We start from the raw sequence: 19,351 nt of genomic DNA on the forward strand, positions 1-19,351 counted from the left end.
CCCCAAGTAATTTCTGTTTTCGTCCTGTGGTGTGGCTGCCAGCCCCTCTCTTCAGTCCCCTGTGCTGTGTCCCAGGAGGCTCCGTGGACCTCCCTTATGGTCCCGGCTTCTTTGGGAAACAGGCAACCATGCTGTGGGCTGGGCTGCGGCCAGGCGGCTGTCACTCACGCAGACTCTGCTGCAACCTGTGGGGGGCGTGTGTTTCTGCAGAGCGGGGATGACGAGGAGTACCAGCGCATCTACACCACGAAGATCAAGCCTCGGCTGAAGCCAGAGGATGGAGTGGAAGGGGAGCCTGGGGAGACCCAGAGCCGCACCATCACGGTGACTAGGAGGGTCACAGCCTACACTGTGGATGTGACAAGCCGCGAAGGAGCCAAGGACATTGACATCAGCAGCCCTGAGTTCAAGATCAAGATTCCACGGCACGAACTGACTGAAATCTCCACTGTGGATGTGGAGACCCAGCCTGGGAAGACAGTGATCAGACTGCCCTCGGGCTCGGGGGCACTGTCCCCCACCACAGGCTCCACTGTGGACATCCAAACAGGGTCCATTTCCACTTCAGGACCAGAGCTCCAAGGTGCTGACCACTCGAAGGTCCAGGTCACCGTGCCTGGGATAAAGGTGGGAAGCCCGGGTGTTAGTGTCAGTGCAAAGGGCTTGGACTTAGGTAGCAAAGGAGGGGTCCAAGTCCCAGGGGTGGATGTTTTGTCTTCTCTTGGGGGTGGGGCAGCAGAGTGGCAGGGCCCAGCTCTTGAGAGTGGCAATAATGGGAAAATTAAATTTCCCTCCATGAAGCTGCCAAAATTTGGTGTCTCAACAGGGCTTGAGGGTCAGGCCCCAGAGGCAGGGTTGAGCGTTTCTGCCCCTGAATTCTCTGTGGGGCACAAGGGTGGCAAGCCAGGCTTGACCATTGGCGGGAACATCCAGACCCCTCAGCTAGAAGTCAGTGGTCCCTCTGCCAGTATTAAGGGGTTTGAGGGGAAGCTGAAGGGCCCCCAAATCACTGGGCCATCCCTTGAGGGTGACCTGGGCCTGAAAGGTACCAAGCCACAGGGGAGTTCAAGGGTGGACATCTCTGTGCCCAAAATCGAGGGCAGCATCGCTGGCTCCAGGGTGGAAGTTCAAACTCCTAACATTGATATTCATGGGCCAGGGGGCAAACTGAATATGCCCAAGGTGAAGGCCCCCAAATTCTCTGTATCAGGTTCTAAGGGAGAGGGAGCTGGCATTGATGTGACACTTCCTGGGGTCTCTGGGGATGTTGGCCTGCCTGAGGTTGCTTCTGGGGGGCTGGAAGGGAAGATGAAAGGTCCTAAAATCAAGACTCCTGAAATGATTGTTCAGACACCTAAAATCTCCATGCAGGATGTGGATCTGAGCCTCAGGTCCCCTAAACTGAAAGGAGACATTAAGGTTTCTGCTCCTGGGGTTCAAGGTGATGTTAAAGGCCCTCAAGTGGCAGTTAAAGGTGCCAAAGTGGACATAGAGACACCCAGCCTAGAGGGGACCATGACTGGCCCCAAGTTTAGGGGTCCTTCTGGGGAAGAAGGAACCTGTAAGATCTCTATGGCAGATGTAGACTTAAATGTGGCTGCACCAAAGGTGAAAGGGGGTGTGGATGTCATGCTTCCAAAAGTAGAGGAGAAAGTCAGTGTCCCTGAAGTTGATGTCAGAGGCCCCAAAGTGGATGTCAGTGCCCCAGATGTGGACATTCATGGTCTGGACTGGAACCTGAAAATGCCCAAGATGAAAATGCCCAAGTTCAGCACTCCAGGAGTTAAAGGGGAAGGGCCAGATGTAGATGTGAATCTCCCCAGAGGTGATGTCAGTATTTCAGGGCCCAAGATCAGTGTGGAAGCCCCAAATGTGAACATAGGGGGCCCGGTGGGCAACCTTAAAGGCCCTGATGTTCAGCTGCCTGAAGTGAGTGTCAAGACACCAAAGATCACCATGCCTGATGTGGATTTGCATGTGAAAGGCCCAAAGGTAAAAGGAGAGTATGATGTAACAGCAACAAAACTTGAAGGAGAGCTGAAAGGCCCCAAAGTGGACATTGATGCCCCTGATGTGGACGTTCATGGCCCAGACTGGCACCTGAAGATGCCCAAGATGAAAATGCCCAAATTCACTGTGCCAGGGTTCAAAGCAGAGGGCCCCGAAGTGAATGTAAACCTGCCTGAGCCTGATGTGGACATTTCTGGGCCCAAGGTAGATGTCTGTGCTCCAGATGTGAGTATTGAGGGACCAGAGGGGAAATTGAAAGGACCCAAGTTTAAGATGCCTGAGATGAATATCAAAGCCCCAAAGATCTCCATACCAGATGTGGACTTACATTTGAAAGGCCCTAGTGTAAAAGGAGAATATGATGTCACAGTGCCGAAGGTTGAAGGTGAGATTAAAGTTCCTGATGTTGAACTTAAAAGTGCCAAACTGGACATTGATGCTCCAGATGTGGACGTTCATGGCCCAGACTGGCACCTGAAGATGCCCAAAATGAAAATGCCCAAGTTCAGCATGCCCGGCCTCAAAGCAGAGGTCCCAGAAGTGGATGTGAACCTGCCCAAGACTGACATTGACATCGCTGGACCCAAGGTGGATGTTGAACTTCCAGATGTGAATATTGAAGGACCTGAAGGAAAGCTGAAGGGTCCCAAGTTTAAGATGCCTGAGGTGAATATCAAGGCCCCCAAGATCTCCATGCCTGATGTAGATTTGCATATGAAAGGTCCCAAGGTAAAGGGGGAATATGATGTTACAGTGCCAAAGCTGGAAGGGGACCTGAAGGGGCCAAAGGTAGACATCAGTGCCCCAGATGTTGGAGTTCACAGTCCTGATTGGAACCTAAAGATGCCAAAGATGAAAATGCCCAGATTCACCAAGCCCAGCCTTAAAGGAGAGGGCCCAGAATTGGATGTGAACCTGCCCAAGGCTGATGTCGACATTTCTGCATGCAAGGTAGATATTAGTGCTCCAGATCTGAGCCTTGAAGGACCAGAAGGGAAGTTGAAAGGCCCCAAATTTAAGATGCCTGAGATGCACTTCAAAGCTCCCAAGATGACCCTGCCAGATGTTGACATGGATTTTAAAGGACCCAAAATGAAAGGGAATCTAGATGTGTCTGCACCAAAAATAGAAGGTGAGATGAAAGCTCCACATGTGGACATCAAAGGCCCCAAAGTAGATGTTAAAGCACCAGATGTGGAAGTTCAGGATGCAGACTGGAGTCTGAAAATGCCCAAGATGAAAATGCCTAAATTCAGCATGCCAAGCTTCAAAGGCGAGGGCCCAGATGTGGACATGAAACAGCCCAAAGCTGACATTGATGTCTCCGGACCCAAGGTGGACATTGAAGCCCCAGATGTGAGCCTGGAGGGGCCAGAAGGAAAGCTTAAGGGTCCCAAGTTTAAAATGCCTGAGATGCACTTCAGGGCCCCCAAGATCTCCATGCCTGATGTGGACTTACACTTGAAAGGCCCCAAAGTCAAAGGGGATGTGGATGTGTCTGTGCCCAAGATAGAAGGTGAAATGAAAGTGCCCTATGTGGACATCAAAGGCCCCAAAGTGGATGTTGATGTCCCAGATGTGGACGCTCAAGGCCCCGACTGGCAGCTGAAGATGCCCAAGATGAAAATGCCCAAGTTCAGCGTGCCCGGCTTCAAAGGAGAGGGCCCTGAAGTGGACGTGAATCCACCCAAGGCGGATATTGATGTCTCAGGACCCAAGATGGACATTGAAGCCCCAGATGTGAGCCTTGAGGGGCCGGAAGGGAAGCTCAAGGGTCCAAAGTTTAAGATGCCTGAGATGCACTTCAAGGCCCCCAAGATCTCCATGCCTGATATAGATTTACACTTGAAAGGCCCTAAAGTCAAAGGTGATGTGGATGTTTCTGTGCCCAAGATAGAAGGTGAAATGAAAGTACCAGATGTGGACATCAAAGGCCCCAAAGTGGATGTTGATGTCCCAGATGTGGATGTTCAAGGCCCCGACTGGCACCTGAAGATGCCCAAGATGAAAATGCCCAAGTTCAGCATGCCTGGCTTCAGAGGAGAGGGCCCAGAAGTGGATGTCAACCTACCCAAGGCTGACATTGATGTCTCAGGACCCAAGGTGGACATTGAAGCCCCAGATGTGAACCTTGAGGGACCAGAAGGAAAGCTTAAGGGTCCCAAGTTTAAGATGCCTGAGATGCACTTCAAGGCCCCCAAAGTCTCCATGCCTGATGTGGACTTACACTTGAAAGGCCCCAGAGTCAAAGGGGATGTGGGTGTGTCTGTGCCCAAGATAGAAGGTGAAATGAAAGTGCCCGATGTGGACATCAAAGGCCCCAAAGTGGATGTTGATGTTCCAGATGTGGATGTTCAAGGCCCCGACTGGCAGCTGAAGATGCCCAAGATGAAAATGCCCAAGTTCAGCATTCCTGGCTTCAGAGGAGAGGGCCCTGATGTAGATGTGAACCTGCCCAAGGCTGACATTGATGTCTCAGGACCCAAGGTGGACATTGAAGCCCCAGATGTGAGCCTTGAGGGGCCAGAAGGAAAGCTTAAGGGTCCCAAGTTTAAGATGCCTGAGATGCACTTCAAGGCCCCCAAGATCTCCATGCCTGATATAGACTTACACTTGAAAGGCCCCAAAATCAAAGGGGATGTGGATGTGTCTGTGCCCAAGATAGAAGGTGAAATGAAAGTGCCCGATGTGGACATCAAAGGCCCCAGAGTGGATGTTGATGTCCCAGATGTGGATGCTCAAGGCCCCGACTGGCAGCTGAAGATGCCCAAGATGAAAATGCCCAAATTCAGCATGGCTGGCTTCAAAGGAGAGGCCCCTGAAGTGGATGTGAACCTGCCTAAAGCTGACATTGACATCTCTGTACCCAAAGTTGAGATTGAAGCCCCAGATATGAGCCTTGAAGGTCCAGAAGGGAAGCTCAAGGGTCCTAAGTTTAAGATGCCTGAGATGCACTTCAAGCCTCCGAAGATCTCCATGCCTGACATTGATTTAAACCTCAAGAGCCCCAAGGTGAAAGGTGACGTGGATGTTTCTCTGCCCAAAGTTGAAGGGGGTCTGAAAGGACCAGAGGTTGACATCAAAGGTCCCAAAGTGGACATTGATGTCCCCGATGTGGATGTTCATGGCCCAGACTGGCACCTGAAGATGCCCAAGATAAAAATGCCCAAGATCAGCATGCCCGGCTTTAAAGGAGAGAGCCCTGAAGTGGATGTGAACCTGCCTAAAGCTGACATTGATGTCTCAGGACCCAAGGTGGATGTTGAAGTTCCAAATGTGAATATTGATGGTCCAGATGCAAAACTAAAAGGTCCTAAATTTAAGTTGCCAGAAATGAATATAAAGCCTCAGAAGATATCCATGCCTGATGTTAGTCTGCATTTGAAAGGCCATAAAATGAAAGGAGATTATGATGTTACGGTTCCAAAAGTAGAAGGAGAGATTAAAGCTCCTGACATTGACGGTCCAAAAGTAGACATTAATGCACCAGATGTGGGAGTTCATGGTCCAGACTGGCACCTGAAGATGCCCAAGATAAAAATGCCCAAGATCAGCATGCCTGGCTTCAAAGGAGAGGGCCCAGAAGTGGATGTGAACCTACCCAAGGCTGACATTGATGTGTCAGGACCCAAGGTGGACACTGATGTTCCAGATGTGAATATTGAAGGTCCAGAGGGGAAACTAAAGGGTCCCAAGTTCAAGATGCCAAGCATGCATATACAAACACACAAAATCTCTATGCCTGATGTTGGACTTAATCTGAAAGCCCCTAAACTGAAAACTGATGTAGATGTTTCTCTTCCCAATGTGGAAGGAGACTTGAAAGGTCCTGGAATTGACATAAAAACCCCTAAAATGGATGTGGATGTTGGTGATATAGATGTTGAATGTCCAGAAGGAAAGCTTAAGGGTCCCAAGTTTAAGATGCCTGAGATGCACTTCAAAGCCCCCAAGATCTCCATGCCTGATGTGGACTTAAACTTGAAAGGCCCCAAAGTCAAAGGGGATGTGGATGTGTCTGTGCCCAAGATAGAAGGTGAAATGAAAGTGCCCGATGTGGACATCAAAGGCCCCAAAGTGGACGTTGATGTCCCAGATGTGGATGTTCAAGGCCCCGACTGGCACCTGAAGATGCCCAAGATGAAAATGCCCAAGTTCAGCATGGCTGGTTTCAAAGGAGAGGGCCCTGATGTAGACGTGAACCTACCAAAGGCTGACATTAATGTTTCTGGCCCCAAAGTGGACATTGATACTCCTGATTTGGATATTGAGGGACCAGAAGGAAAATTAAAAGGTTCTAAATTTAAGATGCCTAAGTTGAATATCAAAGCTCCCAAGATATCCATGCCAGATGTGGACTTGAATTTGAAGGGACCCAAACTGAAAGGAGAGATGGATGCTTCTGTGCCAGAACTAGAAGGTGATCTCAAAGGTCCGCAAGTTGATATCAAAGGTCCTAGTGTGGATGTGGAGGTGCCTGACGTTGATCTGGAATATCCTGATGCAAAGTTGAAAGGACCTAAGTTTAAGATGCCTGAGATGCACTTCAAGGCCCCCAAGATCTCCATGCCAGATGTGGACTTACACTTGAAAGGCCCCAAAGTCAAAGGGGATGTGGATGTGTCTGTGCCCAAGATAGAAGGTGAAATGAAAGTGCCAGATGTGGACATCAAAGGCGCCGAAGTGGACGTTGATGTCCCAGATGTGGACGTCCAGGGCCCAGACTGGCACCTGAAGATGCCCAAGATGAAAATGCCTAAATTCAGCATGCCTGGCTTCAAAGGCCAAGGCCCAGATGTGGATGTGAACCTGCCCAAGGCTGACATTGATGTCTCAGGGCCCAAGGTGGACATTGAAACCCCAGACGTGAGCCTGGAGGGGCCAGAAGGAAAGCTTAAGGGTCCCAAATTTAAGATGCCTGAGATGCACTTCAAGGCCCCCAAGATCTCCATGCCTGATGTGGACTTAAACTTGAAAGGCCCTAAAGTCAAAGGGGATGTGGATGTGTCTGCGCCCAAGATAGAAGGTGAAATGAAAGTGCCCGATGTGGACATCAAAGGCCCCAAAGTGGATGTTGATGTTCCAGATGTGGATGTTCAAGGCCCCGACTGGCAGCTGAAGATGCCCAAGATGAAAATGCCCAAGTTCAGCATTCCTGGCTTCAGAGGAGAGGGCCCTGATGTAGATGTGAACCTGCCCAAGGCTGACATTGATGTCTCAGGACCCAATGTGGACATTGAAGCCCCAGATGTGAGCCTTGAGGGGCCAGAAGGAAAGCTTAAGGGTCCCAAGTTTAAGATGCCTGAGATGCACTTCAAGGCCCCCAAGATCTCCATGCCTGATATAGACTTACACTTGAAAGGCCCCAAAATCAAAGGGGATGTGGATGTGTCTGTGCCCAAGATAGAAGGTGAAATGAACGTGCCTGATGTGGACATCAAAGGCCCCAGAGTGGATGTTGATGTCCCAGATGTGGATGCTCAAGGCCCCGACTGGCATCTGAAGATGCCCAAGGTGAAAATGCCGAAGTTCAGCATGCCTGGCTTCAAAGGTGAAGGCCCAGAAGTGGATGTGAACCTGCCTAAAGCTGACATTGATGTCTCAGGACCCAAGGTGGACATTGAAGGCCCTGATGTTAATATTGAAGGACCAGCGGGAAAGTTGAAAGGTCCTAAGTTCAAGATGCCAGAGATGAACATCAAAGCCCCCAAGATCTCCATGCCTGACTTTGATTTGCACCTGAAAGGTCCTAAGGTGAAAGGAGATGTGGATGTTTCTGTGCCTAAGATGGAAGGTGACCTAAAGGCCCCTGAAGTTGACATCAAAGGCCCCAAAGTGGACATTGATGTTTCAGATGTGGACGTTCACGGCCCAGACTGGCACCTGAAGATGCCCAAGATAAAAATGCCCAAGATCAGCATGCCTGGCTTCAAAGGAGAAGGCCCAGAAGTGGATGTGAACTTTCCCAAGGCCAACATTGATGTGTCAGGACCCAAAGTGGACATTGAAGGCCCTGATGTTAACATTGAAGGACCAGAAGAAAAGTGGAAAAGTCCGAAGTTTAAAATGCCTGAAATGCATTTTAAGACTCCAAAGATACACATGCCAGATATTGATCTTAATCTAATAGGTCCAAAGATGAAAGGAGATGTGGATATCACATGCCCCAAGGTAGAGGGAGATTTTAAAGGACCTGAAGTTGACCTCAAAGGCTCCAAAGTGGACGTTGATGTCCCTGATGTGGATGTTCAAGGCCCAGACTGGCACCTAAAGATGCCAAAGATGAAAATGCCCAAGTTCAGCATGCCTGGCTTCAAAGGAGAGGGCCCAGAAGTGGATGTGAACCTGCCCAAGGCTGACATTGATGTGTCAGGACCCAAAGTGGACATTGAAGGCCCTGATGTTAACATTGAAGGACCAGAGGGAAAGTTGAAAGGTCCTAAGTTCAAGATGCCAGAGATGAACATCAAAGCCCCCAAGATCTCCATGCCTGACTTTGATTTGCACCTGAAAAGTCCTAAGGTGAAAGGAGATGTGGATGTTTCTGTGCCTAAGGTGGAAGGTGACCTAAAGGCCCCTGAAGTTGACATCAAAGGCCCCAAAGTGGACGTTGATGTCCCTGATGTGGATGTTCAAGGCCCAGACTGGCACCTGAAGATGCCCAAGATGAAAATGCCCAAGATCAGCATGCCCAGCTTCAAGGGAGAAGGCCCCGAAGTGGATGTGAACCTGCCCAAAGCTGACATTGATGTGTCAGGACCCAAGGTGGACATTGAAGGCCCTGATGTTAATATTGAAGGACCAGAGGGAAAGTTGAAAGGTCCTAAGTTCAAGATGCCAGAGATGAATATCAAAGCCCCCAAGATCTCCATGCCTGACATTGATCTTAATCTGAAGGGCCCCAAACTGAAGGGTGATGTGGATGTGTCTTTACCGAAAGTGGAAGGTGAGCTTAAAGTTCCTGAAGTTGATATGAAGGGCCCCAAAGTGGACATTGATGCTCCAGATGTGGACGTTCATGGTCCAGACTGGCACCTGAAGATGCCTAAGATAAAAATGCCCAAGATCAGCATGCCTGGCTTCAGAGGAGAGGGCCCAGAAGTGGATGTGAACCTGCCCAAGGCTGACATAGATGTCTCAGGACCCAAGGTGGACATTGATGTTCCAGATGTGAATATTGAAGGTCCAGATGCGAAACTGAAGGGTCCCAAGTTCAAGATGACAGAGATGAATGTCAAAGCTCCTAAGATATCAATGCCAGATTTGGACCTTAATCTTAAAGACCCTAAAATGAAAGGAGAGGTGGATATTTCACTTCCAAATGTAGAAGGTGATTTGAAAGGGCCTTCTCTTGGCATCAAAGGACCGAAGATAGAGGTAGATGCGCCAGATATTGATATTCATGGCCCAGAAGGCAAATTAAAAGGTCCAAAGCTGAAGATGCCTGATATGCATGTAAACATGCCCAAGATCTCCATGCCAGAAATTGACCTGAATTTGAAAGGCTCAAAACTTAAGGGAGATGTTGATGTTTCTGGACCCAAATTGGAAGGTGACATTAAAGCTTCCAAGTTAGATGTAAAGGGCCCAGAAGTGGACATTTCTGGTCCTAAGCTCAATATTGAAGGCAAGTCAAAGAAATCTCGCTTTAAGCTTCCCAAATTTAATTTTTCAGGCTCCAAAGTTCAGACACCTGAGGTAGATGTCAAAGTCAAAAAGCCAGATATTGATGTAACAGGTCCAAAAGTTGACATTAATGCTCCCGATATTGAGGTCCAAGGAAAAGTGAAAGGACCCAAGTTCAAAATGCCTTTCCTGAGTATTTCATCTCCTAAAGTGTCTATGCCTGATGTGGAGTTAAATCTGAAAGGTCCTAAAGTCAAAGGAGACTTAGATGTTGCAGGTCCTAATTTAGAAGGTGATTTTAAAGGACCCAAAGTGGACATTAAGGCACCAGAAGTTCATCTTGATGCACCTGATGTGGATGTTCATGGTCCAGACTGGAATTTGAAAATGCCCAAGATGAAAATGCCCAAGTTCAGTGTGCCCGGCTTAAAAGCAGAAGGGCCAGATATGGCTGTGGATCTGCCAAAAGGAGATATCAACATAGAGGGTCCCAGAATGGACATTGAGGGCCCAGAAATCAATGTGGAAGGTCTAGAGGGAGGCTTAAAAGGTCCCAAATTCAAGATGCCTGATATGAATATCAAAGCTCCCAAGGTCTCCATGCCTGATATGGACTTACACTTGAAAGGCCCCAAAGTCAAAGGGGATGTGAATGTGTCTGTGCCCAAGATAGAAGGTGAAATGAACGTGCCAGGTGTGGACACCAAAGGGCCCAAAGTGGACGTTGATGTCCCAGATGTGGATGTTCAAGGCCCTGACTGGCACCTGAAGATGCCCAAGGTGAAAATGCCCAAGTTCAGCATGCCTGGCTTCAAAGGAGAGGGCCCTGAAGTGGATGTGAACCTGCCCAAAGCTGACATTGGTATTTCTGGCCCCAAAGTGGACATTGATGCCCCAGATGTGAATATTGAAGGTCCAGATGCGAAACTGAAGAGCCCCAAATTCAAGATGCCAGAGATGAACATCAAAGCTCCCAAAATGTCCATGCCTGACCTTGACTTTAACCTGAAGGGCCCCAAACTAAAGGGTGATGTGGATGTGACTTTGCCAAAAGTGGAAGGTGACCTCAAGGCCCCTGAGGTGGACATCAAGGGCCCCAAAGTGGACATTGAAACTCCTGATATTAACATTGAAGGCCCAGAGGGGAAATTGAAGGGGCCCAAATTCAAGATGCCAGAGATGCACCTGAAGGCGCCCAAGATCTCCATGCCTAACATTGATTTAAACCTGAAGGGGCCCAAGGTGAAGGGTGATATAGATGTTTCCCTTCCCAAGACTGAAGGAGATCTGAAAGGCCCTGAGATTGACATCAAAGGTCCCAAAGTGGACACTGATGCTCCAGATGTGGATACTCAAGGCCCAGACTGGCACCTGAAGATGCCCAAGATAAAAATGCCCAAGATCAGCATGCCTGGCTTCAAAGGAGAGGGCCCAGAAGTGGATGTGAACCTCCCCAAGACCAACATTGATGTGTCAGGACCCAAGATGGACATTGAAGGCCCTGATGTTAACATTGAAGGACCTGAGGGAAAGTTGAAAGGTCCTAAGTTCAAGATGCCAGAGATGAACATCAAAGCCCCCAAGATCTCCATGCCTGACTTTGATTTGCACCTGAAAGGTCCTAAAGTGAGAGGAGATGTGGATGTTTCTGTGCCTAAGGTGGAAGGTGACCTAAACGCCCCTGGCATTGACTTCAAAGGCCCCAAAGTGGATATTGATGTCCCAGATGTGGATGTGCATGGCCCAGACTGGCACCCGAAGATGCCCAAGATAAAAATGCCCAAGATCAGCATGCCTGGCTTCAAAGGAGAGGGCCCAGAAGTGGATGTGAACCTTCCCAAGGCCGACATTGATGTCTCAGGACCCCAGGTGGACGTTGATATTCCAGATGTGGATATTGAAGGTCCAGATGTGAAACTGAAGGGCCCCAAGTTCAAGATGCCTGAGATGAACATCAAAGCCCCCAAGATCTCCATGCCTGACTTTGATTTGCACCTGAAAAGTCCTAAGGTGAAAGGAGATGTGGATGTTTCTGTGCCTAAGGTGGAGGGTGACCTAAAGGCCCCTGAAGTTGACATCAGAGGTCCCAAAGTGGACGTTGATGTCCCTGATGTGGATGTTCAAGGCCCAGACTGGCACCTGAAGATGCCCAAGATAAAAATGCCCAAGATCAGCATGCCCAGCTTCAAGGGAGAAGGCCCTGAAGTGGATGTGAACCTGCCCAAGGCTGACATTGATGTCTCAGGACCCAAGGTGGACATAGACACTCCTGACATTGATGTTCATGGTCCAGAAGGGAAACTGAAGGGCCCCAAGTTTAAAATGCCTGACCTGCACCTCAAGGCACCCAAGATCTCCATGCCTGAAGTTGACCTGAATCTGAAGGGCCCCAAGGTAAAGGGTGATGTGGATGTTACTCTGCCCAAAGTTGAAGGTGACCTCAAGGGCCCTGAAGTTGACGTCAAAGGTCCCAAAGTGGACATTGATGTTCCAGATGTGGACGTGCATGGCCCAGACTGGCACCTGAAGATGCCTAAGGTGAAAATGCCCAAGATCAGCATGCCTGGCTTCAAAGGAGAGGGCCCAGAAGTGGATGTGAACCTGTCTAAAGCTGACATTGATGTCTCAGGACCCAAGGTTGACATTGATGTTCCAGACGTGAATATTGAAGGTCCAGATGCGAAACTGAAGGGCCCCAAGTTCAAGATGCCGGAGATGAACATCAAAGCTCCTAAGATCTCCATGCCTGGCACTGACTTAAACCTGAAAGGACCCAAAGTAAAGGGAGATGTGGATGTTTCTCTGCCTAAGGTGGAAGGTGACCTCAAGGGCCTGGAAGGTGACCTCAAGGGCCCCGAAGTTGACGTCAAGGGCCCCAAAGTGGACATTGATGTCCCAAATGTGGACGTTCATGGCCCAGACTGGCATCTGAAGATGCCTAAGGTGAAAATGCCCAAGTTCAGCATGCCTGGCTTCAAAGGAGAGGGCCCAGAAGTGGATGTGAACCTGCCTAAGGCTGACATTGACGTCTCAGGACCCAAGGTGGATGTTGATGTTCCAGATGTAAATATTGACGGTCCAGAGGCAAAACTGAAGGGCCCTAAATTCAAGATGCCGGAGATGAACATAAAAGCCCCTAAAATCTCCATGCCTGACCTTGACTTTAACCTGAAGGGCCCCAAAATGAAGGGTGATGTTGATATCTCTCTGCCCAAAGTTGAGGGTGATCTCAAGGCCCCTGAGGTGGACATCAAGAGCCCCAAACTGGACATTGACACTCCTGATATCAATATTGAAGGTCCAGATGGAAAACTGAAGGGGCCTAAATTTAAGATGCCAGAGATGAACATTAAAGCCCCCAAGATCTCCATGCCTGACTTTGACTTAAGTCTGAAAGGGCCAAAGGTAAAGGGGGATGTGGACTTTTCACTGCCTAAGGTAGAAGGCGATCTGAAAGGGCCAGAGGTGGACATTGAAGGTCCTGAAGGGAAACTCAAAGGACCCAAATTTAAGATGCCTGATGTCCATTTTAAAACCCCACAAATCTCCATGAGTGATATTGATTTGAACTTGAAAGGACCTAAGATAAAAGGAGATTTTGATGCTTCCATCCCTAAACTGGAAGGAGATCTGAAAGGCCCCAAAATAGATGTTAAAGGCCCTAAGCTGGATATAGACACTCCTGATTTTGACATTAATGGTCCAGAAGGGAAACTGAAGGGCCCCAAGTTTAAAATGCCTGACCTGCATCTCAAGGCGCCCAGGATCGGTGTGCCTGGCTTCAAAGGAGAGGGCTCTGAAGTGGATGTGAACCTGCCCAAGGCTGACATTGACGTCTCAGGACCCAAGGTGGACATTGCTGTTCCAGACATGGATATTGAAGGTCCCGATGCGAAACTGAAGGGCCCCAAGTTCAAGATGCCAGAGATGAATGTCAAAGCTCCTAAGATCTCCATGCCTGGCATTGACTTAAACCTGAAAGGACCCAAAGTAAAGGGAGATGTGGATGTTTCTCTGCCTAAGATGGAAGGTGACTTCAAGGGCCCTGAAGTCGATGTCAAGGGCCCCAAAGTGGACATTGATGTTCCAGATGTGGACGTTCATGGCGCAGACTGGCACCTGAAGATGCCTAAGGTGAAAATGCCCAAGTTCAGCATGCCTGGCTTCAAAGGAGAGGGCCCAGAAGTGGATGTGAACCTGCCTAAGGCTGACATTGACGTCTCAGGACCCAAGGTGGACGTTCCAGACGTGAATATTGAAGGTCCAGATGCAAAACTGAAGGGCCCCAAGTTCAAGATGCCAGAGATGAACATCAAAGCTCCTAAGATCTCCATGCCTGATGTTGACCTGGATTTGAAAGGATCCACAGGCAAAGGAGATTTCGATGTGTCTGTCCCTAAGATTGAAGGGACTTTCAAAGGCCCAGAAGTAGACCTTAAAGGTCCAGGTCTGGATTTGGAAGGCCCTGATGCCAAACTCAGTGGCCCATGTTTGAAGATGCCCTCACTGGATATATCTGCCCCTAAAGTAACCGCACCTGATACTGATTTGCATCTCAAGGCACCCAAAATTGGAGTTTCTGGTCCCAAATTAGAAGGCGGTGAACTGGACCTCAAGGGACCCAAAGTTGATTTAGAAGCTCCAAGCTTAGATGTACACGTGGAGAGCCCAGATATTAACACTGAGGGGCCAGATGTGAAAATTCCGAAATTTAAGAAACCCAAGTTTGGGTTCGGGGCAAAAAGCCCCAAAGCTGACTTAAAATCCCCTTCGCTTGATGTGACAGTTCCTGAGGCAGAGCTGAATGTTGAGGCTCCTGAAATGAGTGTTGGTGGCAAGGGCAAGAAAAGTAAGTTTAAAATGCCTAAAATTCACATGAGTGGGCCTAAAATTAAGGCCAAAAAACAAGGATTTGATTTGAATGCTCCTGGGGGTGAGATCGATGCCAGTCTCAAGTCTCCTGAGGTAGACGTCAACGTGGCAGGGCCCGATGCCTCACTTAAAGTCGACATGAAATCTCCCAAGACCAAGAAGCCTATGTTTGGAAAAATGTACTTTCCAGATGTAGAATTTGACATTAAGTCACCTAAATTTAAAGCTGAAGCTTCCCTCCCTGGCCCCAAAATGGGGGGTGAAATCCAGGCACCTGATCTGGATAGTTCCTCACCAGGGATTCATGTGGAAGGTCCTGACCTCAAGCTGAAGGCTCCCAAGTTCAAGGTGCCAGGTGTGGATGTCTCAGGGCCAAAAATAGAGGGCGACTGGAAAGGCCCCAGGGTGCAGGCAAACTTGGATGCATCTGACATCAACATTGAAGGCCCAGATGCTAAAGTCAAAGCACCATCATTCAGCATTTCTGCCCCTCAAGTCCCCATCCCTGATGTGAATGTTAACTTGAAAGGACCAAAGATAAAGGGTGACATCCCCAGTGTGGGACTGGAAGGACCAGATGTAGATCTGCAAGGTCCAGAATCGAAAATTAAGTTCCCCAAGTTTTCGATGCCCAAGATCGGCATCCCTGGTGTGAAGATGGAGGGTGGGGGAGCTGAGGTCCAGCTGCCCTCTCTAGAAGGAGGCTTGAGCGCACCAGATGTTAAGCTTGAAGGGCCCGATGTGTCTCTGAAAGGGCCAAAAGTAGACTTGCCTTCAGGGAACCTCTCTGCGCCAAAAGTCTCTGGACCTGACATTGACCTGAACTTGAAAGGACCAAGTTTGAAGGGAGGCCTGGATGTATCTGTTCCCAGCATGAAGGTGCATGCTCCCGGGCTTGACCTCAGAGGTGTCGGTGGAAAGGTGAAGGTGGAAGGTGATGGTGTGAAAGTGCCTGGAATTGATTCCACAGCAGTGCTTGATGTCGGTGCGCCAGATGTGACCCTGAAGGGACCAAGCCTGCAGGGAGACCTGGCTGTCTCTGGTGACATCAAGTGTCCTGAAGTATCAGTAGGTGCTCCTGATCTAAGCTTGGAGGCACCTGAAGGTGGTATCAAACTTCCTAAGATGAAGCTGCCCCAGTTTGGCATCTCTGCTCCAGGGTCCGACTTGGACATCAGCGTCAAGGGGCCACAAGCTGCTGGAGAACTAAAGGGGCCCGGCATAGATTTGAACCCCAGAGGCCTGAACCTGAAAGGGCCTCAGATCTCTGGCCCTCAAATCTCAGCACCAGATGTGGACTTGAACTTGGAAGGACCAAAAGTAAAAGGCAGCCTTGGGGCCAGTGGTGAGATGAAAGGCCCCACGGTTGGAGGAGGTCTTCCGGGCATCAGTGTTCAAGGCCTAGAAGGAAACCTCCAAATGCCTGGAATTAAGTCATCCAGATGTGAGGCGGAGCTGCCAGGTGTGAATGTGAAACTCCCAACCGGGCATATTTCTGGTCCTGAAATCAAAGGTGATCTGAAAGGTTCAGGAATAGGTTTCCACGGGGCCTTTCCTGACATTGGCATGAAAGGGCCTTCATTTAACGTGGCATCTCCTGAGTCAGATTTTGGTGTTAGCTTGAAGGGCCCGAAAATCAAAGGAGGCATGGATGTTTCAGGGGGTGTCAGTGCCCCAGATACCAGCCTGGGTGAGGGGCATGTGAGCGTCAAAGGTTCCGGGGGGGAGTGGAAAGGACCCCAGGTCTCCTCTGCTCTCAACTTGGATGCACCTAAGTTTGCCGGAGGACTTCATTTCTCAGGACCAAAGATAGAAGGAGGTGTCAAAGGAGGCCAGGTTGGACTTCAGGGTCCTGGGCTGAGCGTGTCTGGGCCTCAAGGTCACTTGGAAAACGGATCTGGAAAAGTAACATTCCCCAAGATGAAGATCCCCAAGTTCACCTCTGGCCATGAGCTGGTTGGCAGAGAAGTAGGGGTGGATATTAACTTCCCTAAAGCGGAGGCCAGTGTCCAGTCTGGTGCCGGAGAGGGCGAGTGGGAAGAGTCTGATGTAAAACTTAAAAAGTCCAAAATCAAAATGCCCAAGTTCAGCTTTTCCAAACCTAAAGGGAAAGCTGGTGTCACCGGCTCACCGGAAGCATCCATTTCAGGGTCCAAAGGTGACCTGAAGAGCTCCAAGGCCAGCCTAGGCTCTCTGGAAGGAGAGGCAGAAGTCGAAACAGCTTCGCCCAAAGGCAAATTCTCCTTATTCAAAAGCAAGAAGCCACAGCACCGCTCAAATTCCTTCAGTGAAGAAAGGGAGCATTCTGCATCTTCTACCCCTCCGGGAACTTTGGAGTTCGAAGGTGGGGAAGTGTCGCTGGAAGGCGGGAAAGTCAAAGGGAAACATGGGAAGCTGAAATTTGGTACCTTTGGTGGATTGGGGTCAAAGAGCAAAGGTCATTATGAGGTCACTGGGAGTGATGATGAGGCAGGCAAGTTACAGGGGAGTGGAGTGTCCTCGGCCTCTAAGAAGTCCCGACTGTCATCTTCTTCTAGCAGTGACAGTGGGACTAAGGTTGGCATCCAGCTTCCCGAGGTGGAGCTGGCAGTTTCCACAAAGAAAGAGTAGCAGGCCTCTGTGTGTGTGTGTGTACATATATGTATAAAAATACATCAGCCTGGGGTGTGTTTGTATATAAACTCCAAAGAGAAACACGCCGCCGACAGCCTCAGCAGCAACGCAAACATCTGGCCTCTGGCAGGGGCAAGCGCTGAAAAGCCAAGCGCCTTTAGGCTCCTCCTGGAGCTTTACAGATAGGTAAAGAGTTCTAAGTTCTTCGTCCAGCCCGTGTGCAAAGTCAACAGTATTTGCCTTAAGATTTCAGTGTTTTTTTTTTTGCATTGAACGCTGAGAGCTCCTGTTTACTAAGCAAGCTTTTGTGTTTATTATCCTCATTTTTACTGAACATTGTTAGTGTTGGGGTCATGGAAACCCACTTTTTCATTGTAATGACTTTTGGGGCTTATGTTAGTAAGGGTGGGGGGTGGAGAAGGCAGTAGAGGGGGCCCAGACCTTCATTTCTCCTACCGTCGGATCTACTCAAACAGGAAACACCCAAAGATGGCTGAGAGGAGCCGCCAGGCAGAGCATGTGGGTGTTTCTAGAACTCCTTAGCGTTGCTTTTTCTTCCCTCGGGGTGGCGGTCCCAGCCCGTTCGGTGCTCACGGTGAGAGGGAATTTAGAATCTGTTTGCAAATTAGTCAACCCACCAACTCAACACGAGGGCCTTCCATTCTGTGTGTTGTAAGAGAAATGTTTTCTTTGTGATCGCCACGTTCCTGATATTAATTCTGATTTCTTTTAACAAATGTTATTGTGATTAAGACAATTTCCAGCACTTTAACGGCAAATTAATTGAGAATGTAAGAAAATTGATGCTGTCAAGGGCAAATAAAGCTGTTTATTAACCCGGATGTCCTGTGCCTTTTATATTCTGTAATGGGAGGATGAGGCCTAGGGAGGCTGCACACCCAGCCCTGACAGGTCAGACTGGGTCCACTCAGTGGCATTGCTAGTTGCATTAGTGGGTGATGGGAGGGATTCTTTGCTTCTCAATTCTCATGGTGAGGCTGGTTGCACCATTGCTAAGAAATCAAGAGAGGCTGGGCACACTGGCAGCCCGAGCCCCAGGACCTGCCCACCAATTTGGCATCCCAGATAGGAATATACGATTCAGAAATGGTTCAGACATGAATGGAAGAAAAGGCCTGTGGAATGGCAGAAAGGGATCTGGCCGTGGGTCACAGGCCTGCCAGCTATTCCAAACTTGGCTGTAGGTTTGCTGGCTGGCCTCGTTACCTGCCCTTCTGGGCCTCAGTTTCCTCTTCTTTGAAATAAGGGTGCTGATCTCGAATCACGTGTCTTTATGCTTCTTTCTAGTCCATGTGAGCGCTAAACTTCACGAAAAATCTCTTCTGACAGAAGTCCCCTCCCCCACCCCTTTTTTTGGCCTTCCCTTGAGGCATGCAGGATCTTAGTTCCCCGACCAGGGATCGAACCCACGCCCCCTGCATTGGGAGCACGGAGTCTTAACCACCGGACCGCCAGGGAAGTCCAAAAGTCCTCTTTTGATTTACAGCTCTGTAGACAATACAGAGTGGGGGGGGGGGGCTTCTAGAAACTGGCTTCTGATGTTGGTCATTGCTGGGCAAAGGGCAGTGCCTTCTTAGGCCAAAATGATCGAACCAAGCTCATTCCCCTTGCCATTCCCCAGAGCTGCTTCCTTTCTGCCAGTGGAAGCAGCTCTGTACCTCTCCCATCAGCCCTGGAGCGGAGATACCAGCTCCAACGCCCTCCTGCCCTCTCCAGAGCTAGCTTATTTGTGGGTCTCAGTGCAGAGCAGTGGGATCTCTTGCCCAGCGTGAAATCCACCTGCCCTTGCTTGGATTTCAGACGGGCCTTTGCCAGCTTCATCCACTCCCGCGTCAGCCAGCAGAGCCTGTGTCCCTGGGGGGTTTTGGAGCTCACGGGTGGCTCTTGGTTTTGGAAAGAGATAGGTAACAAGGGAGGTGCTTGATCTCCTGTGGCTTTTTAAAATAATTTTTAAAAATTTTATTTATTGAAGTATAGTTGATTTACAATGTTGTATTAGCTTCAGTACAGCAAAGTGATTCGGTTTTATATAAAAAAAATATATATATATTCTTTTCCAGATTCTTTTCCCTTATAGGTTATTACAAAATACTGAATATAGCTCCCTGTGCTATACAGTAGGTCCTTGGTTATCTATTTTATATGTAGTAGTGTGTATCTGTTAATCCCATACTCCTAATTTATCCCTCCCCCAGCCCCCATGGCTTTT

At 49.2% G+C, this 19,351-nt stretch overlaps 1 protein-coding gene across 8 annotated transcripts in view; it reads left to right on the forward strand.

Annotated features, from left to right (window-relative positions):
* AHNAK (AHNAK nucleoprotein) overlaps window positions 1-19,351 on the forward strand; it is a 103,874-nt gene that overhangs the window by 11,708 nt on the left and 72,815 nt on the right. For 2 of the 8 annotated variants that reach the window (XM_082629043.1, XM_082629044.1), the window contains exon 5: window positions 211-17,963. The exons of the other annotated variants lie outside the window; for them this stretch is intronic. In XM_082629043.1, coding sequence (XP_082485169.1) covers window positions 211-17,118 — 16,908 coding nt within the window. In that variant the 3' untranslated portion in view covers window positions 17,119-17,963. Of the gene's footprint in view, window positions 1-210; window positions 17,964-19,351 lie in introns of those variants that run through there. 8 annotated transcript variants of the gene reach the window in all.

Source organism: Mesoplodon mirus, assembly GCF_964341445.2.
Source record: "Mesoplodon mirus genome assembly, chromosome: 7".
NCBI classification, from domain to species: domain Eukaryota; kingdom Metazoa; phylum Chordata; class Mammalia; order Artiodactyla; family Ziphiidae; genus Mesoplodon; species Mesoplodon mirus.